At 36.2% G+C, this 26,907-nt stretch overlaps 3 protein-coding genes and 1 pseudogene across 3 annotated transcripts; 2 read left to right on the forward strand and 2 right to left on the reverse strand.

Annotated features, from left to right (window-relative positions):
- Positions 1-2,621: 2,621 nt before the first annotated feature.
- On the reverse strand, positions 2,622-5,720 carry LOC110753767 (high-affinity nickel-transport family protein). The gene is made up of 2 exons (XM_021954725.2): positions 5,242-5,720; positions 2,622-3,699 (listed from the first exon to the last, which is right to left on the reverse strand). The coding sequence occupies exons 1-2, from the start codon at positions 5,557-5,559 to the stop codon at positions 2,863-2,865; spliced, it is 1,155 nt and encodes a 384-aa protein (XP_021810417.1). The 5' UTR covers positions 5,560-5,720; the 3' UTR covers positions 2,622-2,862.
- Positions 5,721-14,682: 8,962 nt separating this feature from the next.
- Positions 14,683-17,631, forward strand: LOC110753798 (glycerate dehydrogenase). Its single transcript, XM_021954773.2, has 13 exons — positions 14,683-14,861; positions 14,957-15,040; positions 15,133-15,273; positions 15,644-15,765; positions 15,861-15,942; positions 16,086-16,158; positions 16,230-16,321; positions 16,407-16,481; positions 16,576-16,683; positions 16,774-16,851; positions 17,001-17,045; positions 17,183-17,297; positions 17,373-17,631. Exons 1-13 carry the CDS (start codon positions 14,739-14,741, stop codon positions 17,393-17,395), a joined length of 1,161 nt encoding a protein of 386 aa, XP_021810465.1. The 5' UTR covers positions 14,683-14,738; the 3' UTR covers positions 17,396-17,631.
- Positions 17,632-19,664: 2,033 nt separating this feature from the next.
- On the forward strand, positions 19,665-20,954 carry LOC110753732 (SKP1-like protein 1). Its single transcript, XM_021954681.2, has 2 exons — positions 19,665-20,090; positions 20,544-20,954. The coding sequence occupies exons 1-2, from the start codon at positions 19,791-19,793 to the stop codon at positions 20,715-20,717; spliced, it is 474 nt and encodes a 157-aa protein (XP_021810373.1). The 5' UTR covers positions 19,665-19,790; the 3' UTR covers positions 20,718-20,954.
- A 782-nt stretch (positions 20,955-21,736) lies between these two features.
- LOC148292591 (uncharacterized) lies at positions 21,737-25,033 on the reverse strand (annotated as a pseudogene).
- Between the last annotated feature and the right edge of the window lie 1,874 nt (positions 25,034-26,907).

Below are 26,907 nucleotides of genomic sequence, written 5' to 3' on the forward strand. Positions count from 1 at the left end.
CCCTTTACACCTCCGAGGGGTGTAAATATGTTTTTTGCTCCAGTGGGGGGTGTAAATTCGGGGGTGTAGCCGTGGGTCCCAGCCTTTTATGTTGACTTTTCTTCATTTTTCTTCACTTTTCTCGGGTGGGTTCCGCCTGCAAAGGATGTAAAAATGGATGTAAATATACATTTTATTTTACATCCCCATGGTGGTGATGTATATTTACATCCATTTACATCTTACCATTGGAGACGATTCCGGTGACTCGGGGTGTATATTTAACATACACCCCCATATACACCACCTCACTGTGGATGCTCTAAGAAGACTTTAGGCTGCGGGAAAAATATCAAGAAGTGATATGAAAATAGTTGAGAAAATGCAGCTAACTTACAAATTAAGCATAGAGAGTTAGTAGGTAATGCAATATTTTCTCCCCAATACATTATCTTATAGGATTCATTATAGTCAACATGATGCACAAAGACGACACTAGATTTTAACGTAATATTTTATAACAAGAATAAGAATAATATGAGGTCAAACGATATCGATATTGGCAATTTACCTCATAATTTTTTTAAAAAAAAATACGTAAGCGATACTTTAAATTAGAAGAGAGAAAAGTTTATCATACACAATACCAAGGTATTATGAGAGTTCAAACTTGAGATCATTGATCTACGAGTCAAGATCATTTTTCACTTAATTAGATCCGTTAGCTACTTCATAGACTTGTTCTTTTGTTCAACATGTGGCTCAATTTACGCCATGTTGTTTGCAAAAAGAGGCCCCAAGTGTCTTTGAGTGCCTATCTGATTTTCTACCTTTACAAATTTCACCTTTTTTTTTTCCTTTTAACTAGTAAAAGTCATATTAGATTGAAGACAAAAAGAAAAAAACCAGTGCAAATTAGACACATTGGCTGAACTAGGTAGAGGGCTACCATGGGCTCTAGCCTAGGTAGTCTTTTTTAAAACTAAAATATATTACATGTATTGTAATGTTATTCATCCTATAAAAGCTTAGTATAACCCACCCAAATGTAGACTTATAACTTATTGACCACTCAATTTTGTAGGCCTATAATCATGTTATATCATTTGTTTGCTCAATTAAGAAATATAATATCTTAATAAAAATGCATGATTTTAACTCTCTACCTTTTACTATTTTATCCCAATGTATACTTTTATTTCTAGAAAAACTATAGAAACAATAAGTACCCAAAAAAAATTAGTCATTAGATTTTAAGCTAATGACTTTCGCTATCCCACTCATTAAAAAATTCATGATTCCAACTTTGCACTTGGAAATGGTCAATGTGTGAGCACTTAAACTATGGACCAGGACCAGCCCAAACAACGTCTTCACTCTGTCGACATTGCATACAACTGGATATCATTGCTTGGATTGGTAGCAGTCAAGACTATTTTGGACGCATAATTTACATTTCCCTAAGGCTTATTATCACAAAACATCCCTAAGGTTTGCGAAACTATCACATTGCGTCCTTTATGTTTTTTTTTTTTTTGTCATTTATGGTCCTTAAGGTTAATAAGTGTCTTCACAAATAGTTCTTGCCGTCAGATTTCGTTAAAAAGTCTGTTAAGTTGATGATGTGGCACATATATGGTCCCACATATCCAATAATATGACGCCACGTGGATTAAATAAAATAAACATTTGAAACTTATAAAAAATTTAAAAAAACTTAAAAGAAAAGAAAATATATTAAAAACAAAAAACACAAAATCACCATCATCTTCTCCATCGCACTAAACCCCAACCCCCACCATTCTTCCTTCCCCCATTTTTCTCCTCGCTCCCACCCACATCTCCTCTCTCTCTCCCTCTCACACCTCCAACAGCCGCACCTATCCTCACCCACCCTCCGCACCACTGCCCCGCCCTCCTCCTTTTCTCTCCCTTTTTGTCTCTCTTCCATGCTCTCTTTATTGGACAGCAACCAACCTAAACTCCACCCCCCCTCCCCTCCAAGCAAACCCAGACAACCATTAAACCCACCCAACCCACTCATTTGGCCTTTACTAACCACCATCCAATTTTGGTCTTTGGTGGTGGAGATTAGACGGGCAGTGGGTGAGGTTCCTGGAATATCAAGGTTTGGGTTGGCTGCTGTGGGTGTTGATTTGGGATAGCAGGTTGGGATATGGAGGAGGCTGGATATGGGGGTTTTTGTTTTTTGGACGAAGGATGTGGGGATTTGGTGCAATGGAGGAGGTGGTGATTTTTTTTTTTTGGGGTTTCTAATTTTTTTTAAAGTTTTTTAAAATGGTTTATAATTTGAAATTATTTTTTAAAATGTATTTTTTATTTAATCCATGTGGCGTCATATTATTGGATATGTGAGACCCACATATATGCCACATCATCAACTTAACAGACTTTTTACCGGAACAGACAACAAGGACTATTTGTGAGGACACTTATTAACCTTACGGACCATAAATGACAAAAAAAAAAAAAAAAAGGATGCAATATGATAGTTTCGCAAACCTCAGAGATGTTTTGTGATAATAAACCTTTCCCTAAATGATAACTGCTATGAACTTGTGCGACAAAATAGAACCATTTGTGTAGATAAAGGTTAACCATTTAACATAAAGCAAATCAAGTAATGCAAATCGTTAAGCCAATCTGATTTCTACCACAAAAGAATTACAACTGTAGAAAGGTTGCCCCTCTATATTAAAACTGGAAAAGGCTTTAAAAAGAAAATATGATGGTACTCTCACTGAGAAATGGTGCTGCGCAGATGAACTTTTGCACTAAACAAATCGAATAATCCTTCTAAGATCTTTATCTAACACTCATGGAGAAGCCTGCGAAATGTGAATCTTAATTCGGTCAAAAATACTAATACAGGCTATACCCGAAGAACTGGCTGATGATTATGGCAAACCCGAGAGCAATTGCAACCAGGGAAGATGCCCATGTTAGCTTCTCTGTTATTCTGGGAACTCTATCCTTTAGTGCCTGACTACATGAGCCTATAAAGACTGTATAGCTTCCCATTGCAACCACGGTCCCAGCTAAAAACATAACCAGAAATGCAGCACCAGCAACGCGCGATGGCAAGGCAAGCGCGGGTAAGACCATCATCAATGCATCTGGCTGCAGCCCATGGACAATTCCAGTGGCAAAAGTAGCAAAACCAATCTTCTTCTTCCCAACTGTAGGGGTTTCTAGAGATTCATATACACTAACATCACACTCGCCATTCTCTAAGGCAACACAAGGACTTGGGACTTCTGAAGCTTCCTTAATGCCCATAGCACCAATAACTAGTAGAGTAATGCCCACAACTCTTGTGCCCCAGGTTCGGATGATTTCAATGTGAAGCCGATCCTTTAGCAGTAGAAATATTAAGCCAAAGATAACCTGGCCAGCGTCATGACCACATCCCCAGAGGGCTCCAACTAAAGCACTTTCAATGCGGGTGCGTCCTATTGAGAGTGGAGCCAAAGCAGCTAGGTGGTCAGGCCCTGATAATGTGTGTAAACAACCAGCAAAGAAACCAGTCCATGCACTACTAAGTAATTCAGTCTGGATCAGTCTTCTCCCAATAGCAGCAGCCGGGCTACTTGTCTTTGTTGCAGTTTGAAAGGATGCAAAAGCTGCTGGTGCAAAAGCCGGTTGTATTAAGATCAAAACAAGAGCAGAAAGCACAACAAATGCCCCAGTGGAGATGGCCTGGACATGTTAGAAATATAAAAGTAAGTTATCTGGTCAAAATAAATGGATTAATGGTTGCATATGAAAAGTGAAAGTAACTGTAGGTGGGAATTTGCAGCCCCGCCTCCACGCCAAAAAGAAAGAAACAAAATATTCTCAAAGAATATTTCGATATAACTTATAAATTTCATGTTGATAGTAGTTGTAAATCAAATATGAAACTGCCATGGGGCAAGATATAATTGCACTGATGCATACACTTAAACAATAATGAAAACTTGTCTAGACAGTATCATCTACGTTCCTACTCCAATCCATGATTTCTATCATACTGACTCCCTGTTAAGATCCACTGTCCTCTTCTAAAGATTAGATTTAAAACCTACCCTGAGGGTGCAACCAAGTAGACAAGAAGTTAATAAGAGAGAATCCACTTGACTTGCTGGCAGTTTTGGTATTAACTGTTATGAGATAGCGAGTGTTTAAAGTTCCATCCAGTTTCAATATCTTGCTTACCAATACAATAAGTCGTCAAATTTAGAATACAACGTCTGAAATTTCCTTGTATGAAATCTGAAAATTGTTGAAAATATGAAACGTGAACACAGCCATATAGCAATCATTTGGAAACTTCGAAAATCTCAGTGCACCCTGCAGTCTTACAGGCGATAGGCTACTCCAGAATACTGACTGTTACACCTTCGAAAAAACCATTGAACTTGGCTCATATTACCTTAATGAAAGCATTTGAGACCAACAAAAACACCCAGACCTATACTAAAATCCAACATTGCTAATCTAATGAAGCTACCTATGAAGCTACCTACATCCAATCGACTGGTTAGTACATCTGTGAAATTCCCTAATTTTGTTCCTTTCTTCCGGGCCCCCATGTCAAAGATTTGCTGCTAGTGGTTAGTGATGCCAGCTAAGCTATGCTAAGGTTTTAAAAAGCACAGAGATTTGAGAGGCTTTGTGTTGGAACTGAACATTTGTACTGACTTATTTCTCCAGGCAGAGAAGAGGACTTATCTACAAAATACTATACGCGTATACCATTCAGTTCTCCAACCTCCTGGAATCCAAAAGATTACTATGGAATATGGATAGGACCAAACTTGACTGTAAGAAATGCATGCTCTTCAAGGACCCCAAAGTCAAATTGGTTGATAATCAAATTTTTGGCAGTTCGAACCACCAAAGACAATCCTTTCAGCCATAAAAAATTGTAAGAGAGGTTACTACAACAAATGAGGCTGCTACTATTTCCTATATGGACGTGAGCTAATAAAGAATGATGGGACATTACAATCTCATATAGGCATATTCTGAAATACAAAGATGATGGCAGATTTAGAGGGCAAAAATAACTACATTGAATTAAAAAATAACTTCGTAGAAAATAATCAAACATTCCATAGACCATGAAACAAATTGTTTGCAATTTCAAAACATGATTGCAGCAAAAACAACAAAAAAGCCCCACAAATTTTTTAAAAAAAATCAAATTGAATATTTTTTTTAATCAATTTCTTTCAATTGAACAAGAGATCAAAATACCTTGCGCTGCTTAGAAGCCCCAGTTGCGATCTGATTGAGAAGCTGGTATTTTGGCTCCGACCCATTTGGAGACTCGGCCTGGTTCGACGAGAGAGACGGCAAAATGTTCGACGGCGCTGATGGAGGAGAAGAAGAAGACAGTGGAGATGGGTTTTGACGTTTGCAGGAAACCAAGCTGACCCGTCTGAGATTGGGAAGTTGGGAAGCGGGGAGGTTGAGTTTTCCCGAGTCAATGCGACCGAGTCGATGTAGAAAAGGGGAGGGTTTTAGATGAAGTTTCAAAGGGGTTGGGGATGAAGAGGACAGAAGCCTTTCCATGGCTTCTCTCTCCTCTCTCTCTCTCTCTCTACCTCTTTGTTCTTCTGTGTGTCTCTGTAAGGGTTTATATTTGGGAGGTAAAGAGAATTTGGAGAGAGAGGGCGAGGGGATGTGGTGAAGAAGTAGAAGTGAAGAAGATAAGCTCTGGCTCAAAACTCTGAGAAGGTTTAAAATTTTAACCGAAAATTGAAAATTTAATATTTAATATAGAATATTCTAAAATATAATTTTATAATTTATTTTGACGCATCTTAACCCGCCTAAATTGTCAAGCTCTTCAATTTTCTTCTCGAAAAGCCCCTTTCTCTACTTATAAAGTAGCTGTTTTTTTATTAAATTTTTTTTATTTCTGTTTTTATCAACATTTACCATCTCATTTTATTGAGCTAATTATGGATCAATATGTTAAACCTTTAATTTGAAAAATGAAGATAAAGTTGCAAGTTTGAAAAAAATATTTTAGATATAGGGGCGGGTGGGGAAGAAGATTGTTCAAATAGGAATTATCTTTTGTTAGAGAAATATTGTTAAAGTGTGTAATTATCGTTTAGATCTTAACCGGATGTAAATTATACTAAAACAGTATATGTAAAATATGACCTTTTATAAATGATGTTGTATATATAAAGAGATTGTAACTCGCGTAATTAAGAGTATGCGTATTACATCTGAAATATTGTGTTTGATAGCCGTTCCATCAATTTCGGATGTATAAAATAAAGTGGTTTATATATAAATAATGGGTAGGTAACTAGTTGTTATAGTTCTAAACTCTATGAACTACAATTCTAAAACAAATTGTATGGCCTCATTTTGTCCACAACATCCCCTTTGAACACATAGAAATTAGAAGCCTTCACGTTACTATTTTTCTTCCCTTCCCTTTCCACTTTCCACTTCCTGGTCTTGAAAGGACGCATCAATCCTTATTATTATTCATTAGGATTGTTAAGTGTAATGGTCAACTACTCACCAATTCCGTCCATTGCTCAAATTGAGTAGAGCCTGCCCTACCCTTCCAACCTCCAGCTTTACAAGACAACCGACCTGTGAAATTAGTATATATGGGGTTGGACTTGGAGCACACTAAAAACGATTCTTCCTCCTCAACTTTGAACATTTACCACCACATAAATAATAATGTCGTACCAAATGAAATTACCAAATAATAATGTCAAGTCATGAGAGAAACACGTAAAACACTGTTATCAGCCTTGTGTTGTCGTCAACTCCGCACACCCAATAAGCCGTTCTTAACCCTTTTTTTTATTTTTTATCAACATTGATGCAAAGACATTTTTATGAGGTGGATAGGGGTCAATTGCTTGGAATAAAACTAGTTGGCAGGTAAATCCAAGTTGATGGTTGATTTTGAAATTTGGACTTTTTTCTACAATGAGCTTGGGAGAGTATTAAATGCCTAAAAGGATAAGGCACCTCCTCCCTTCCTTCCTATGATAGAGGAATCCTGGTTACACATGCTTACACATGCATTCCCCATGCTTGCTTGTGCTGTGCACACGCACTTAACAAAGAAATTTTGGCCACTTAAATTGTTCAGGTGGCTTGCTATTCACCTTGGGTTTATATTTGCTTCATAAAGCCAGACACCAAGTAAGCCAAATCTCCAACAAAAACAAAAAAGTAAGCCAAATCTGGAATATCCCTCTGTTGTTTTCTTTTTCTGATTGAATATCCATTTGTTCATCTGCTTTCACTTTTGCTGACCCAACAAGTCTGATTAATTTTGAGATATGGGCCTTGAAGTCCAGTTTTGGCAAACTCAAGCTTCATGACTCACAGCTGGTGGGCTTTGGTTAGAGGGAAAGGTTAGACCAACCCAGCAACACCCATTGTTTTTAGATATGGTCCAAACTTGATAGTTCTTTTCCAATGGAACAACTTCATCAACTCTAATCTATCATCTTCAAATGCCCAAAAGCAGTTCAATGGTGAACAGTTCAAAAATGCCGTATTATTTTATTTTTCAGTTTTACAACTTTGACCCATTTTTCGCAGGAGACAGCTTGTTTGATCAAGTTGAAAGTGTACTAGCCAGATCCAACAGCCAAGGATTTGACTGAGAATAGAAATTTTTGGAAAAAACAATGGAAAGACCATGGTAAATACACCGATCTGCTTGCTGAAGACTACTTGAATTTAGTATTCAAGTTTTATGAAGAAGCTAACGTGACGAAGATGTTTGAGGATGCTGGAATTTCAGTTGGGATGGATTTTGATCCTATCTTGATCATTCAAGTGATAGGGAAGAAGACTAAAAGCTTCGCAAATGTTAGATGTTATGATGGAATGCAGTGCATAAGTTTGAAAAATCGCTAGGCGGTAGGCTTAAAAAACAAAAGAAAGGAACCAAACCAACCCTGGCACCCAGACCTGCCTAGAGCTGCTTAGACTTGCCTAGCGCCGCCCAAACCCGCCTAGTGCCCCCTAGACCCGCACAGGCAGCCTAGGCCGATTTTTCATAATGCAGAGTATGGATTGGAAGGAATGGTTTCAACAAGAGGGAGATGTGTACAGTTTTGGAATTGTGGTGATGGAAACATTCACAAGAAGGAAGCCAACAAATGAGATGTTTGTTGGGGAAATGAATTTAAATTTGTCGGATGTTGCGGCGGCATTGGAATACCTTCATCATGGTTATGCAATACCTATTGTCCACTGTGATTTGAAGCCAAGCAATATACTTCTAGACTATGCTATGGTTGCACATGTTGCAGATTTTGAGATTGCAAAACTGTTGGGTGGAGGAGATTCTATGACCCTAGCCACAGTTGGCTACATGGCTCCAGGTGATGTTTCTAATTTATTTTCCAATACAATATATGTTGTCTTCTTTTATTAAGAAGCAAGCAATGAACAAATGAACTTATAATCATATTTTTCTCATCATATATATAGCAGAGTACGGAATGGAAGGAATTGTTTCAACTAGACATCACCGCTAACTCGTTTTTCAGTTTTATTCCTACGACACTATGTGCCTTTACAAACCTTCAGTGGCTTAACTTACAGTGGAATAATTTGACGGTTGATGCTTCTATTCCGGTAAAAAACTCTCTCTTGTTTGGCTAGTCTTAGAAATTTGTCGATGATCAGTTTGGAAGGTAATCCATTAAATGCCACGCTTCCTGTTTTCTTTGGGAATCTCTCAACAAAGCTTGAAATTGTTGATTTAGGGAATTGCAACATGAGGAAATGCTTTCAATAAGTGGGGATGTGTACAGTTTTGAAATTACAGCCACAGCACACAGTACACAATTAAGGGACATAAGTCGGGCTCCTCAGTTAATGCACAAGGCCTCAACAAAGATGGATGAAGTTTGAAAAATGGCCAGACGGTAGGATAAAAGAACAAAAGAAAAGAACCAGACCCACCCTGGCACCCAGACCCGCCAAGCGCCGCCTAGCGCCGCCTAGACCCGCCTAGCGCAGCCCAGACCTGCCTAGCTCCGCCTAGACCTTCCCAGCTTCTCCCAGACCTTCCCAGCTCCGCCTAGACCAGCCCTGCAATGCAAAAGTTTGTAAAATCGCTAGGCAGTAGGCTTAAAGAACAAAAGAAAAGGGGTAATGATTTCCCCACTCCAATTTTATCCACTTACACTCCTTTTTTTTAGTTATAAAATGGAGTGTAAGTGAATAAAATTGGAGTGGGGTGTTGTACCTCAAAAGAGATGTTTTAAAAATTTATAAACTCGCAAGCGCACGAATCGAATATAGCATAAGCGTGTAAGAGCGAGATCGTGCCCAAGGGATTGCGTGTAAAGATAGAAAACCAATTTCACCCAAGTTAATTTCATTGCCAACCTAGTTGATTCAAATGATGATTTGTTTGTTCAAAAAGAAAATAAAATAAAGCATAAAACAAATATAGAAATGACAAAAAACTGAAATTAAGATTTACATTTATGAGAAAAATAACTAAGGTATTAGGTTTCCACTTTTAACATAAGCATGCAACTCTTGGTTAATTTGATCCACAAAATATTTTCCAATGTAGTTGTTCAAAATAATTAAAGCTCTTTTTAATTTCCTTTAGAAGTATTCTAAGCATAACTTGTACCATTGGCAACAAACTATCAAAAAATAATCTTCATCAAAATTCTATTAATCTTTAGTAATTCTCTTCTCTTTTAAAAGCATGAAAGTTTTTACTACACAATGGGAAAAACATGATTGAACTCATGAAATAGATTATCAAACATTCATCAATTAATTAAAAGAAAACCACAAATTCCATTTGAACAAAAACTACAAAATCACATTAAAGCTTAAGTTTGGATCAAACTAATAAAAATTACATACTTATATTAAAAGCTAGCCTACGGAACCATGAGGTATTAGAATCCACACCATCATTTCATAAGATTCTAATTATTTATCTTTCAATTCCCATGGAGTAGCAATCTAGAAATCAATCTACTGCTTTCTCAAGATTTATCAATTAAGCTTGTAATTTAGATCATAAGTAAATTTTCCTTCCCTTCATAAGTACAAATTCTAAGCATAAAATGTAAACAAAATTATTTAACTACAAAGGATCAAAGTTTCCTAAGCATCCTATGTGAAAAAGTTCATTTGAATAACAAAATATCAAAGAAATTTGTAAATTAGAAATATAAACCAAGGATGAATTAATAGATTAATCCAAACTCTTAACTACCACAAACACATGTTATATCTCACAATACATAATAGAAGTGGTGAAAAGAAGATTAATCTATTAATCATGTGAAGTGAAAATTATAATCATTGAACACCACAATATTTGAGAATTGAAAATAAAAACTAGAACTTTATTTAATAATGGTGTTTCATCCAACCTTAGTTAAGTATTTTAAATAGACATAATTAATATTTAAAACAAAACAAAGAAACTAAAATACATAAATTAAATGAGAACTAGGAAAGGAAGAACAAGTTTAAAAGAGTTATTAGCTCTTGGTTCTTTCCTTTCCATCATTGTTCTCTCTCTTCCTCACTCTTTCTCTCTTTCTTTCGCCGTGTGTTTCTCCTCTCCCTTTAATCTTTGCTCAAAACTTGTATTTTATAGCCAAAGAAAGGGAGTCTTGAATTATATAATAATCAAGTAGCTCACCATTCCAAATATCTTTCTCATCTTTAGCCTACTTCCTTGACTTTGGTTTCACAAAGATCTTTGAGTCTTCTTATCAATTGCTCCACTTGCTCATCTCTCGTATCTTCTCATAAAAACTGCAGCAACTTTCCTCAAATTGTAGCTAGATAACAACTCAAGCATCATCATTCTTCTTTGCACTCATTGGTTGCAAGTAGTCAATTTGAACTTCTCCTTCATTGTTTATTCATTCTCTCTTTATTTCTTCAATGATGGAAGCTTGCATGCATGTCCTAGAGCATATTAATGCAATTGATTGCTTCTTCTTTTCATTTGTTTTATCTTCAATTGCATTTGCTGCTGCACAAGTTGTCTCGAGCAAATTTCCTTGACTTTGGCTGCACATATTTCTTCTCATCCTTTACTTTCTTCTTGCAACACATTACTTACTTCTTTTCCTCAACATGCTATTGGTGGAAGATGCTTAATATCTACAAATAACCACTTATTAAATATAAAAACAAGATTTGGAATGAAACAATATAAATACTCTAATAGATTTACATATAACAAAAGAAAATACTAACAACTATAAATTTAAGGATAAAACTTGTATTAATTTTGTGCTCATCAAATACCCCCAAACCTATATCTTGCTAGTCCTCGAGCAAAAGAAAATAAAAACTAAGTAGAAAAGAAAACTAAGCCACTTTCGCATGGATCTCGATTGCATTTAGCATATGCAACAAGCCTTTAAACCCCTAGGTTACCCTAGTGGACGAGTATAGTCTCGTGAGGGCTTTCAGTGATGATACCCACAAACATCGAAATGAGAGATTAAAAATTTATGCTACAACAAAATTTGAAAATTTAAACAAATGCTTAACCATCATCAAAAGCTATCTGGATTGAAAATTCATGAACAATTTTTAAAAGAGCAAACACGCTTCAAATTAATCCCCACATAAAGTCTTGATCACTTATAATCATTTAGTAAATTTTTCATTTGTTTCCTTTGGTGTTTAAGTGAACCAACACATTTTTAGAGACAAAAGTTAATTTCAATCACAGTAACCTCATTATTTCAATCATTATCAAAATTCAGTGCAAAAAACTAACCAAGGCATATATATACCTTTTTTTTCTTTTTCTTTTTCTTTTTTTTTTTTTTTGAATTGTGACTGTGCAATGTTTAGTTCCATTAAGCTTTCTAATTAACCCATGTAGCGAGATTTAGGCCAACGACTCTCAAACCAAAGGTTTTAAGGCATTAGGTGTAGAAACACCCCTAAGGGGTTATTAACTCGAGTTAAAAAGGCTACAGAACTAGACTAGTCACAAAATGTATTTACCTCAAAACTTTACCGTTTGACGCGAACACTCGCTGCTGTTTAGGCAAGAGGCCCGGTTACTAAGTAAAACTCTGGATAAATTAACATTATTATTATTTTACTTCTTTTTTTTTTTTTTTTACGCCAAGGTCAATCAAGAGCAATGTCATCTAACTGTAACCGGAAAAAAAAAATGTCATCTAACTCTACTTAAAACAACAAAGTTAACTATAATTGATCTTTTCTTTCATTCTCACTAAAGTGTTGATGTGCATGTGAGAGTTCAAAGTATAACTCATGAATTATCCACTAAAAAGAAATAAGTGAAAAAAAAAAAACTAAAATTATGGGTTTAAATTTAATAATATGTTTCCAATCGTAAAAATCATTCATGAGTGTTGAATCTGATTTGATGATAGTAAGCATAAAAATCTAGAGATAACACCATTTTAAAAAATAAAAATAAAAATAAAAATAAAATAAAAACAAAACTCCTAAACCTTACCCCCAAACCTAAATCAAACATTGTCCTCAATGTTGAAGAATTGAGGTATCAACAAAGGTATAACAAGAAATGAAAGGGATTTGAGGTAATTAAATAAAAGAACCAAAAAAAGAATTAAAACTATAATTTAAAAAACAAAAATAAAAATAAAGTAAAATAAAAATAACCAAACAAAACAGTAAACCCTAACAAATAGTCCTACGCAAACCGAAACCCAAAAGATGAAGAAGTCTAGCCCATCGGAACCTCCAAATCAATTGAAAACCCAATCCAAACGAAAGCCCAAACTTTTTTTTTTGTCGGAAAGAAAATAAATTAAATTATAAAAGAAAAAGAAAAAAAGAAAAAAAAGCACATTTCCAAAACTTTTAAAATATATATATATATATATATATATATATATATAAAAACAAAAACTGGAAAGGATACGTAAAACACAAAGCACCAGAAAATGAAAGTAACGGGTAAAAACATAAAACACCAGAAAATGAGGAGGGAAATCAAGAAAAGTAAGGTGAAAGTAAAAATGTTCCCCTCTTGAAGCACGCGACCACAAAAATCCTTGTGAAAGGAAGGGATCCGAGAAAGAAAAAGGGCATACGGCTGGATAGCAATCTGGGGATCCGAAGTGGATGTCGGCTCCCTCATCAGTAGATGTCTATTTAAACCGTTCATTGGTTAAGTGTAGGAGTACCCTGCATTTCTTCCTGCAAACTCAAGGAAAACCATCAAATAATCCAGAAACAAAACAATGGCATCCTCAGCTATGCTCATTGATGACCTCAACCTTGAGTTAACACTTGCACTACCGAATGATTAGGTAGGTGCTCCTCCAAACCCTATCTTCCCAAACTCCTCATATCATCATGGCTCGACCTCAAACTTTGCTGAGGCAATGCTGAGAAAAGTAGTGCTGCCAGGAGGGATGACTGTTAGGAGACTCACACCGGCAGATCATCTGTACATGGCACAGAGGTCAGACAAGGCCGCGGTGGAGGAGTCTCATGATTTAACTGTTCTCCACGCAACCTCCTCCACAAATCTGGGCATAAGATTACTGGCGAGGACGCGAGAGTGCGCAGTTCTGACTGAGGAAGTAGCCTCTTTGAAGGCTCAGATGGCGGATTTGCAAAAGCAGCTCTACTGTGCCAACCAGCAAGTAGAAGCACTGTGGAAGAGAAACAATGATCATGCAGAGCTTTTGCAGATTCTACAAATAAGAGAAAATAGAGGCAATTAGTATGATGCCTCAGGTGGCTCAGAATCTGGGAAGAAACATGTGATTTTTAAATATATGTATGCATTTTCACGTCTGTGTATGTAATCACATGTTTATGAAATGAATAAGTATTTGAGCCAAATTTCCGTGTGTGCAATCATGAAGCAATCTACTTCCCAAACTTAACAACAAATTAAATACATAAACAAGTAAAAGAAAGAAAGAAAGAATTACAGTAATAAAAGCAAAGCGAAACAAGAAATTCGGAATTACCTTAGTTGGAGATTGGGTTCCGATCTGTTTATTTATTTATTTATTATTAAGTTTATTATGTATTTATTTTTTATATAAAAGCATAGCAAATGTATGAACTAAGAGGGTAAATGAAAATAGAAAGATAATACCTGGAAAATATGCGTGTCAATCCCTTTGGTATTTATCCATTACATAATAAAAGACAAAAATAAATAAATAAAAAAATCCAAGCAAAAAGAAATAAAGACCAAAATGAAATAAAACACACAAAAAGAAAACTAAAATCTATACAAACACAAAATAAACAGTCATAAAATGTTCCAACTTAATTTCCTATTTCTAATTGCTAGAATTGGGATTCTCGTGTGCCTAGAAAATGTTCCAATGTCATTGGTCACTTTCCTAATCACCTTCTACTAACAAAAGGGTTATGTGTCATCCATCCATGCTGCCATGTCATCATTATCTTATACCTAACGAGAGGTCCAAGAACTCCAAAGCAAGAAGAGCCCATCATATTATTTCTGTACCTAAAACCATAACGAAAAACAAAGAAAGGACCCACCAATCTATCATATAAACCATAAAACCAATAGGTCAATACATCACAAACTCAACAGTCCACACGCTCAATCAATCTTACTGGTGAAGACTACATGTTATTGTACACCACACCACACCATACCATAACAGTTAGAACTAAAAATTTAAAGAGCTCTCTGCTTCCACAGTCAGCATCCTCAGCCAGACCCTTTGAGCTGCTGACAAGCTTTCATGGCCAAACCAGTTTCAATTGAAGTGTGGAACCCACGTGGGAAATACAGAGTTGTCAGCACAAAACCCATGCCCGGAACTCGCTGGATCAATCTCTTAATTGAACAAGACTGCAGAGTTGAAGTAATATTCTTTTTTTTCTTTCTCAGTTTCTTTAATCTGTTTGGAACTATTAGCTATGTGAGTTTGATGAGATAATGTTTGATTTTTGTGTTTAGATATGTACCCAGAAGAAAACAATTCTGTCTGTTGAGGATATCATTGCTCTGATTGGGGATAAGTGTGATGGAGTTATTGGACAGGCATATTAGTTTTTTTTTTGGTTGGGTGTCCTTAAAATTTGGATTTTTTGTATTTAAAGTGGTTAATTTGTGTTTGTGTGTTGGTTTTTCAGCTGACAGAAGATTGGGGAGAGACTTTGTTCTCAGCACTTAGCAGAGCTGGAGGCAAAGCTTTCAGTAACATGGCTGTTGGCTACAACAATGTTGATGTTAATGCTGCTAACAAGTATGGAGTTGCTGTTGGAAACACTCCTGTAAGTTTTGCACTCTCTATTTTCCCCTTTTGTTTCTTTTTTCTTTTTTCTTTTTTCATTTTAGAAAAGTGAATGTTCCAAACTCCACTGCCTGCTTTTTTGTAGCTTTATAGGTACCAATAGTGCAAGTTTTCTCATATACTTGTGTTTCTGATAGAAGAATTGTTTATTTCACATATCTTCAGAAATGCTTGCACATTGCACATTGGTCACTAACCAACATGTCAGGAACCTTATATACAGAAAACTAGTACCTCTATGCATCTGCTATTTCTGTTTGGTACATGAAATAAAATTTAGGATTTTAGTTTTTTTCTTTCTTTTGGAAAAATTGGGGATATTGAAATGGTTTTATTGCTCCTATGGTTAGGGAGTACTTACAGAAACTACGGCGGAGCTGGCAGCTTCACTTTCTGTATCAGCTGCTAGAAGAATAGTTGAAGCAGATGAATTTATGAGGGCTGGCTTATATGATGGATGGCTTCCTAACCTGTATGACTACGGTGTTTATAAAAACTATCGATTCTTCGCTTGTCCATTCATTGTACATGAATTATAAAATTTAGTGGTCTCATTTACTATGGCAGGTTTGTGGGAAACTTACTCAAAGGACAGACTGTTGGAGTGATTGGAGCTGGTCGTATAGGTTCTGCATATGCCAGAATGATGGTATTTTTCCTGGTCCAATATGTTATTCTTAGTCTAGTGATTGGCAAGCATAGATTTATCCTTACTTTCTTTTCCTTTATCCCCTGCTGATTCTCACAATTTATTGCTAACGATCCTGATCAGTGACTGTTGATTTCTAACAGGTTGAAGGTTTCAAAATGAACCTAATTTACTATGATCTGTACCAGGCTACACGGCTAGAAAAGTTTGTTACAGGCATGTCTAGTCAGTTTATTGCATAAATCTTGCAAAACTCTGTTCTGATACCTGTATGTTCCATGTTCCAGCTTATGCCGAGTTCCTTAAAGCCAATGGTGAACAGCCTGTGACTTGGAAAAGAGCAGCAAGCATGGATGAGGTGCTTCGAGAAGCAGATGTGGTATGGCTCTTGCTCCCCTCACACCTTTTTTCCCCATTTTTTATTACTCTCTTTCTTATGCCGTGGTTATTGATTCTCATTCTAGATAAGCCTTCACCCAATTCTGGATAAAACCACTTACCATCTAGTCAACAAAGAAAGACTGGCAATCATGAAGAAGGTGAAGCTCGAACGAACATTTCTTATTTGTATAAAACTGTGAAATATTCACATCGGTATTTACTTGTTGAATAATGTCACATATATATTTACAGGAAGCAGTACTTGTAAACTGTAGCAGAGGGCCTGTGATTGATGAAGTGGCTCTTGTAGAGCATTTGAAACAAAATCCCATGTTTCGAGTTGGTCTGGATGTCTTTGAGGTAAATAAAATCACCTTCCCTGCCCAATTCCAGTCTTCTTCTGGTCACCATCTCTAACATTTGAGTGGTTCATAAATGGTGTTGTATCAGGATGAGCCTTACATGAAACCCGGGCTTGCTGACTTAAAGAATGCTATTGTGGTACCTCACATTGCTTCTGCTTCCAAGGTAATTTAGGTCCATATTGTTTTTAAGCTGACAGTTTGGAGACCTACCTTTCTGATTTGAGAACATAGCAAGTTGTTATCTTATCAAGCTACAGAACTTAGAATTACTCAGATCAGAGAGTTAACCATGTCCCTTGATGGTTTATGTAGTGGACTCGTGAAGGAATGGCAACACTGGCTGCTCTCAATGTCCTGGTATGTCACTTAACTCTTCAAAAATCGCAGCAACAGAAAAAGAGAAAAGATTCACATCATTCAAAAATGGCCTCAAAAGAATATCTTCATCTGTGGCACTAAAGTACTGACCCCCTTTACATTACTATATGGTTTAGGGAAAAATTAAAGGATATCCAATTTGGTCAGATCCAAACCAGGTAGAACCATTCCTCAATGAGAATGTTCCACCACCGGCCGCCAGTCCTAGCATTGTTAATGCCAAAGCCTTAGGTAACAATGTCTTTAAAACTATGTCAAGGCCAGACAGGAAAGTTCTCTTCTGCTGAAACTTCTGTTCCACTGCAGGTTTACCAGTTTCGAGGCTGTGAGCATCGGTGTAAAGGGTTATATTCAGGGCTTTCCTGGTGCAAATGGAGTAATTTTACTGATGGGAAATCCAGGCTCTAGCTACTGAGAGTGCAGTTCTTAAAATTACTAATGTATGTTTTATAAGGATCAATGTGGACAAACATGTATATCTACAATGTTGTCTTATAAAATACTGGCCTCAGAATCAGAATCCTGTCATATATGAGAAGGTATATATAATTGTTTTCATCTATAATTCTATGTGCTCAAATTGCGGTGGAAACTTGGAATTTGCTGGTTTTGTTGGTTATATTTGAGGCTTTTTAAGACTCTAGCTACTTTGTTAGTAGCCATTGGTTTTTTTTCTTTTGAGAAACTTTCCTATCAAGAGGGGCGATAATATACTAAACTCACACACACTACACGGATACTAGGACTCGAACTCAAGACCTTGCCTAAGGGAGCAATTACTCCAAACCATTACACTAGACTAGTGGGTCCTTTGTAGTTAGTAGCCATTATTTGTAAGACTTGTGTTCACTTACTTCTCACCTGAGAGACAATCACATTTTACAAATTTGCTTAAATTCCATCATTTAACAAATCCCTTCTTCAAAGAAATTTGGATTCTTTCAACAAATTGCTACATATAGAATCTTTGGATATCGAGAGTCACATAAATCTGCAATTTCTCGTTTCATATAATAGTCATATATACAACAGAAGGAACTTATAACAATGACGACAAGAAAGGTAACTACCATGATAAATGAAAAGAAAGATTTCGACCCAAAAAAGAAAAAGAAAGATGAAACTTGACGACCAAGCAAATTCCAATCCAACATTACAAGTTTTCCCATTTTAAAATGTAAGAGCATCTCTAACCGATGTGTTAAAAGTGCCACATAGACAATTAACGGCTAGAAATAACATCTCACATCACTCCAATTGAATTGTCAAAGCTAATGTAGAATGAAGGTTGAACCTTCAGCGTTACTTTTGACATCTCAAAAGCAAGACATCAAATGAATATTTTATTATTGTTTGAAGACAGTTGGCTGTTACTTTCATTTATTTATTTATTTATTTATTCTTCTTTATCTTGAATGATTTGACCATTGCAAATTTTTTCCCATCACTAGACCAACCCAAGGATTTATTAGAAAGTAGTATGAGTTTCAAACGAAAAGGATGTTTGGAGTATCCCATTACTCGAGGGTGTGTGTTGTTGAGTGAGCAAAAGTTAGGTTGAATCAGTTTTGGTCCCAATTCATAACTCAATCCATATATAGGAATTTATAATTTTTTGGATTCAAGACTCTCTCGTTATTAGACCAATCCAAACCAAATTAACCTTCTCATGATTAGGTCGGGTTAACAAGAAATTGTGCCCACCCGTAGTACATTTTATAATGTTAGTCTCTTTGGTTGAAATATCAATTATACTTTTTATAAATTGAAAAAAGCGGAATAATATGTATACAATATTTTTGTTTTTTGTGTGGATAGAATAATACGTATACAATTGAGGCTATTTTAGTAATTATAGTATAAAAGAAAAAAAAAAGGTTCACAATTTCCAATATGGTCTTGTATTTTTGACCCGACTGTTTCCTAAGAGCATCTCCAAAGGAGATGTCAAATATCAAACATCAAATTTAAATTTAATGGCTGATATGGCTATTTAACATATTGTAAAACTCTTTATCCAACTGAGATGTCAAATATACATTTTATTTTATTATTTTTAAAAGCAAGTGGGCTCGGTATTTAAGAGTAAAATATTAAATAGGGTTAAAAACTGTACATGGAAGAGGAGAGAAGGAACGGGCCCAGCATTAAAATAATATAAAAAAGTAAAAGACGTCTCAACATGTGGGCTGTCATTTTTGACAGCAAAAGTGAAGGACGTCAATCCAGCTAGGATTTGGCATCACGGTTGGAAGGCTTAAAATGTCTTTTTTTGGGGTTAAAACTTGCAAAGTTGGAATTGACATTTCGCTTGGAGATGCTCTAATGGCAAATGAAAAAAGAAATAGGATTTATTAACCATGAAAATTCTGGAACATTCCATAACTCTTTTATCTTCTATCCTTTTCGGAAACAAGAAAGAATTACTGGAGAGAAAAAAAAACACTAAGTTCCTTCCGAAACACGACGTCGCGTCTCCGCATAAATTAGGGAATTCCAAATCCTTTTTGGATTTAAACAAAATAAAAATAAAAATAAAAATAAATAGTGTCCTTTTACCACAGGGAGAATTCAAAGCTAGGGTTAGGTTTACCTTCAGTGCCTATATAAATCTCCCCAATTTTCACCCTTTGTACCAATTCACCCAAACACACACTCTCTCACTCACTGCGAAAGCCAAAGAAAAGCTCTCGCACTTTCAATTCTCTGAAACCGTAAGGAGCGATGGCCACTGAGAAGAAGATGATAACCCTGAAGACCGCGGACGGTGAGATTTTCGAGTTGGAAGAGGCGGTGGCTCTGGAATCGCAGACCATCAAGCATATGGCGGAGGACGACTGCGTTGACAATGCAATTCCTTTGCCCAACGTCGAAAGCCATATCCTTGCCAAGGTCATAGAGTATTGCAGGAAGCACGTTGAGTTTGCGGCCAATGACGAGAACAAGGACACCGTCAAGCAGTTCAACGATGACTTCGTCAACGAACTGAAGACCGACCAAGCTGTTCTATTTGATACAATCTTGGTATAGTCCCTCAAAACCAAATCTTTTTCAGTGTTCGTGCTTCGTTTTTGTTGCATCTTCTTGAATGTTTGGTTGAATTTTAGTTTTAATGGCAAGAAACTTGAGCAAAAAAAGGGTTTTTGTTTATGTTTCTTTTGTTGATACTTGGAAAAAGATTGGGGTTTTAATGCCTCTTCTTGGCTGTTTGTTGTGGATAATGCTATATTATTTATCTTTAGGACTCAAGAACTTGAGTTTTATAGTTTCATAGCTTTGCTAATTTCTATAAGAACTTGATTGTTGAAGTTTTGTAACTGGAGACTTGTGCAGGTTATTGCAATGTGTAATCTGTCATTGGTTCTGATTGTATATGCATCATTGGCTAGGTTTTATCAGCAGTCGTTGTGTATGCGAAATTGATAAGGTTTTATTATCATCATCTTTTGACTAACAACATTTTCCCGCCAATTTCAGGCTGCAAACTATCTGAACATCAAGAGTCTGCTGGATTTATCCTGCCAGACTGTGGCTGACATGATCAAGGGAAAGACACCTGAGGAGATTCGCAAGACCTTTAACATCCAGAATGACTTCACTCCGGAGGAAGAAGCGGAAATTCGTAAGGAGAACGAATGGGCATTCGAATGAATGAAGTCGAGGGAGTTCCTTGTCCAGAATGTTGATAGTATGCTAGGAATGTTGATATAGTTAGAGGGCCGTTCATATTTCCCATCTAGAGGAAGGGGTCTACTCATCAATTTGCTGAAAGCTTACCAAGATTTCTGTAAACCTCTTTTGTTATCTTAATATGAAACGGTTTTATTAGCTAAATTGGTTGCGGCTCTGTTTTTATTTTTATAAATTGGTGCCTGATGTTTTTATTTATTTTTATAATTGTGGTATATGCATGTTCAAGCAGAAAATTTATCTTTTACCCATTTTCAATTCTTTCCTATTTGCCCTGTAAACTGTCTTTCACGAAGAAAAATGGTTTTCATATTCAGCAGTCCTGAAGGGCAAACTTTGACAAATAAAACTGCGATCGCTGGTGTTGATTATAAAATCTAACACTCCCAGCTTTTGCTCATATTCCTACCATATCTATGAAAAGTGGATGGGTCTGATGCTGTTTGCTACATCCCCTTTGATCTCTGGTTTTTTTCTGGGTCTACTTCCATTTTGTCATGCCCCGAACCCGGGGTATGGTGGCATCGTACAAACTTTGATCTCTCTGCTATATTTGAGAGACCTAATGTTCAATGTTACATAAAAGATTGAAAACCAAAGAACTGATAAAAATATTAGACAAATCAAAATCCAGTGAAGGCAAATAATTCTGTTCGAAAAGAGGGTACCAAACCAAGTAAATTCCAACGAGGGAATCAAATTGTTTGGGATTTGGAAGTGAAAGAAATTCTTTTATCTACTAATAATGACAAATTGGCGTATTACCAAATCACGCGGATGTTGCCACAGTTGTAGATAAAAACATCGGTAATCAAATCAGATGGATCTATTTCTCAATCTTTTTTACTATTCAATTGAAATTTTTTGATTCATCTATTATTATAGACGATACTAACAAAAATAGAGTAGCATATGTAAGAAACCAATTCCTCATTTGTGACATATACCTATCCGAGAAAATAGAAAAGAAAAAAAAAAATCTAACAGCCTGCATCATGCAACATGCTTCGATATAGTTCAGAGGAAGCAGTGGCAGCACAAAGCTTTGCAGTGAGATTGGTTTTGGCTTCCTCGAGCATCTGACATTTCTCTTCAAGCTCATAAACACGGTTATGATAGGAACTAGCCAAAATAGTTTCATCCTGAAGCTTTCTAGCAAGCTCATTGTTTTTTTCCATAAACCTGAGGGAGTTTTCTTCAGAGTCACGGAAACAAGCTCTGTAATAATCAGAGCACTGTGTTGCAGCACAAAGCTTTGCAGAAAGATAGTTCCTCTCTCGCTCCAACTTGAGGACAATTTCTTCATCATGCATCACAACTTGATAATAGTATTGGTACCAAGAATTTGCTGCAGAAAGCTGTTGAGTTAGTTCAGTTTTCTCATCTTCCCATCTTTTTGTTAGATCTTCTGTCCCATTTTGCACAGTACCTTGGTTTTTTTCGAAAGCTGTAGTTAGAGCTTCAAGTTTTGCAGCAATTTCTCTCTTCTCTTGCTCCCATTTGTTGTTATCTTCTTTGTAAGCGTAAAGCCTTGCCAGCATGTCTTTCTCTAACTTGAAGTGCTTCTCTAGCTCACCAACCAAAGTTTCAGACTCCCGATTCGCTTCAAGACGCATTGCATTAAGCTTTTGATTATGCATATCCCACACACGGAGAGAATCTTTATACATAAGTCTCTCTGACTCCTCCAAAAATTCCCTTTCTCTCTTCAAAATACTATTTTCAGCCTTTAATATCTCAACTTCTTCAATGTCCACAAGTTCCTCCTCAGTATAGATTCTTACATTTTCAGCTGTTGTGGCCTTCAGTTCATTCTCAATCTCACTGTTCCCATTGCCACTGAGATTAGAAACTTCATCAGCTTTCCTCCGTTCTTCTTTCCAGTTCAAAAAACTATCCAATTCTGGCAAAATCAAACGTTCCCGTTCTTTTGCTGCTTCTCGGTGATCAACTTCAGATTTTTCTTTCAAATGGTCATGAGCTTCCACCAAATACTCTTCCCATATGTTATTTTCATCTTTTACTGCTTCTTCTTCAACTTCTGACTTTCCGTCAGATTGGCCATCAGCTTCCACCAAATCCTCTTCCCATTTGTTATTTTCTTCTTTTGCTGATTCTTGGTGATTTTCTAAATTTTCTTTTGGTCCATCATTCTCAATCTTTGGAGTCTCTTTCTCTGATTGCTCACCCTTGATAGCTTCCTGCAAAATAAATAAATAAATGCTTAAGAAAAAGACTGAATCTCCATACAGAATGCAAGTAATATACATCTACCCTATGAATTCATCACTGTTGGATTAAGTTCATCTCATACTCTTACCCTTCTGTTATTTTCTTCTTTTGGTGCCTTCTGTTAACAAAATAAATGTGTAAAAAACAGAGCAAATTGAAGATGCATGTGTCATGTAAGAAGATATGGATAAAATGGATCAGGACTTACTCTGAATTTAAAAATAGTTTCGATAATCTTCTGCTGCCACTGTTCTGGCTCAATGAATTGAGCAACAATGTAACCAATGTTAGTCAAAACAAAGAGACATCTCGCTATTGCCAAGCTGTATGGGATTCCATGGACACAATGGAGTTCCAAAATCATTGTCGCAGCTTGCTCAATCCAAAACAGGTATCGCCACGCTTCTGCGCATAGTCAAATTCAGCCAAGCATTAGTTGAAGTATCCCAAACAAAATTCTATATATATACACGTATACATACAATATACAGATGTTCATGTATGATCGTATACTAAGACATCTCTTATCAGACAGTTTGACAACATAATATGCTTATCATGCAAGTCATTGATCAGGTTAACTCTTGGGAGAAAGAGTAAGATTCACAGTCAACCAACACAAGTCCATTAAAAGAATCTTATGCATTTGTGTAACGTATACACCACATGCATATATAGTAACATAATTCACCTTATCAATGATTCGGGTTCCCTGTCTAGTAACATAAAATCTCAGGCCGTTTGACAAGAGAACAACATATATATATATACATACCTCGTGTATTTTTAGTTGTAGTACTCAAAGGTGGGCAAAAGTTGTAGTCCAACCGCAGGGCGAAGAAAATTAAGTACTGAACGCGAAAAAGACAAAAAATTCCACCCCAGAAATTTGCATAAGAGGATGTCGAGATAACAAAGAACAAGCTCACAAACCGCTCCAGAAAGAAAATGTCCCTCTCTTGAAAAGTAATCGCTGTTGCCACTGTTGTCAACGCCTCTGATCTCATGTTTGTTTCCTGCAAGATTATTAGAACATAAATAAGGCAAAACCAAATAAAATGTGTAATTGTATTATAACAGACAGTAAAAGTACAGCTAATTTCCAGTCTAAATATATATAATTTATCTGAAAACATTGGATTATTTTACTATATATATACAAACAAATATACAGTATAACTTATGCCATGAATCTCATGGTATATCCTCACTAGGCCTACCAGTTCAACATAAACTGCACATACAAAAAACGCAAATACTGACCGCAGATGTACACTTCTGATCATGCTTATAGTACTAGACTGTGAATTGGAATCACATATTCAGATAAGAAGCAACTTGATCAATAATTCAGATTCATAATATACAATACACATTATGTAACAAGTGTATGCATGTGAATATAGTACATCGTATGCATGCGCCCAAATCTCAAACAAAGTCATAAATACTATCAAATGTTACTTAATGAACATGAACTCACTCTAGGGTTAGGGCTAAAGATTCCATTCTTCCGAGACTTCTGCCATTTCGAAGGCATGAGCTCCAAAATGCAAGCACTGCATGTGGTGGATATCACAAAGGAAACCACAGTAGCTATATACCAATAGTTTGCAGACCTATAGGAGAGTATTAAGGATGCACTCCAAACTCGCTCAAGCCAAAAACAATACCGATAATATTTCAGCTGCATACATAAAATTATAAGTTAACACACAACAACACCAAAAAAATTAAATTAAATTTCAAAAACTCTTTCGAATAACGTACGACATGTACAGGTACTGAGGTACACATGCAAACCCTAAATTCATCAAGTACTCACAGTTAATGCATCGAGTCGATGACGGCGGGAGAGCTCTAAGCCAAAAAAACTCGTCCGAATGAGCTTGTTGATGGATGGCCATTCAAATTTGGTAAGGATTATCACCATGAGTATGGCAAGCCTCTCGACCTTAAGGAGGACATTATCTATTTTGGGTAGCATTTCTATGAGTTTGAAGACCTTTCTTGTCTCTGCCATTGTTGCCTACCAAGAGAGGGTGAGAGGGAGAGGGAGAGGTAGAGAGCTAGCTTAGGGTTTAAGAGATGGAGTACTACATATATATCTAGTAGACTAAGAAAAGTTTTATCTTCGACAATCATTCAAATTGTTAGCCAACTTTATCCTATATAAATGCATATGACGATTATCCTTACAAAAACTCATTTGGACTCACGCCAACACTTAACAGCAAAAAAAACAAAAAACCTTTTTAAACACCACACATAGTCTAGTGATTCTTCTCTTTTAAAGAGCATCCACAATCATACTCTCTATTTTTTAGTTAAATTTTAGCTAAAAACTATAAAAGTTATTTTAGGAGCTCTAGATCTCTATAAAATTTAAACTTCAGTCATGCTCTCTAATTTAGAGAGTCATAAATGCTAAAACTCTTTTTTGATTGGTCCATCTATATTAAAAAATAAAATAAAGAATAGTTAGCATTAAATAAAGGTTTGAAATACTCATTAAATAAAGCAACATTAAATTATAGGGAGCCACTAGGAGTCTTTTATCTCTCCTTAGATTTATGAGCTCCTAGAGATCTCCATATTTTAGGAGATGGATAGGGAGCATGGTTGGAGTTGTATTTTTACAATTCCTCCCTAAAATTTGTCTAAGGAGATGGTTTAGGGAGCTCATTGTAGATGCTCTTAATATGCCAAATTGAAAAAATAACATATCATAAAATGGTATATGAGCTCTTAAGTAGTCGGCTTGATTCCTCGAAAGGTAGCCACTGTCGGGCTATTGTAGATAGGACGAAGGGGCCAACAAGGACATCAAGTACGAAAGCGTAGGGCAAGTTCTACCAATAAGCTATGTAAAAAATTAAAAAAAAAAATTTGCTATCTGTCTATAGTTTTCCTCTCTTAACCGTACAACTAATTTATCCAACTCTTTTGTGACAACCTACTGTGGAAAGTTGTCTCTCTAAAATCAATTTTCCCTCAAATTCCTCTTGCATTTTCTTCAACATATTCTGGTATTCTTGTTCATATGCTTCTCTTTCTCTTTCCAGTCTCTGCCTCAACACATACTTCTCTCTCTCTTCAAACTTTCATTTTCAGCCCTCAATCTCTCCACTTCTTCAGTGCCCTCAACTTCCCACTTCTTCCTCAAATTTTTTATCTCACAGACACTATCAATTTCATCAGCTTCCACCAATTCCTCTTCCCAACTATCATCAACTTCTTCCAGTGAATCCAAATCTTCCCAACTGTCATCAACTTCTAGAAGATCATCTTCCCGTTTCGTGTTTTCTTCTTCAGTATCAGGCTTTTCTTTCAATTGGTCCTCAGCTTCTTGCATCAAATCCCCTTCCCCTTCTTTTGATGCTTCTGCTTCAACTTCAGCCTTTTCTTTCAGCTGGCCATCAGCTTCCACCAAACCCTCTTCCCATTTGGTATTTTCTTCCTTTGCTGATTCTTCTTCAATTTCAGTTTCCTGCAAAGTTTTTTTTTAATTTTAAATAAAGTCAAATTCAATTGTTTTACATTTCCAATCATGCAGATCACATATGCATGTTGTATAACCAAAAAAAAAATTGAGAAAAAGAATCAGGAATTACTCTAAATTTAGAAGTGTGAGTTGTAGAAACAGAGCTGATAATCCCCTGCATCTGCTGCCCCTGTTTTGGTTTGTTTTGGCCTGAGTGCTGTTGTTTTTGGGCTGACTTTTGTTTGGTTTCAAAGGAGTCAACAAAGTAAACACTGTTGGTGATAACAAAAACAACTCTTGCTATGAATATGATTCGATTGGCACAATGGAGTTTCAAAAGAATTGCCATGGCTCGCTCAATCCGAAATAGATAGCCATCACCCTGCTCCTGCACATATATAGTCAAATTCAGTCAAGAATTAGTTCAAGAACATC

Source organism: Prunus avium, chromosome 8 (assembly GCF_965620075.1).
Source record: "Prunus avium chromosome 8, drPruAviu1.hap1.1, whole genome shotgun sequence".
Lineage (NCBI taxonomy): Eukaryota > Viridiplantae > Streptophyta > Magnoliopsida > Rosales > Rosaceae > Prunus > Prunus avium.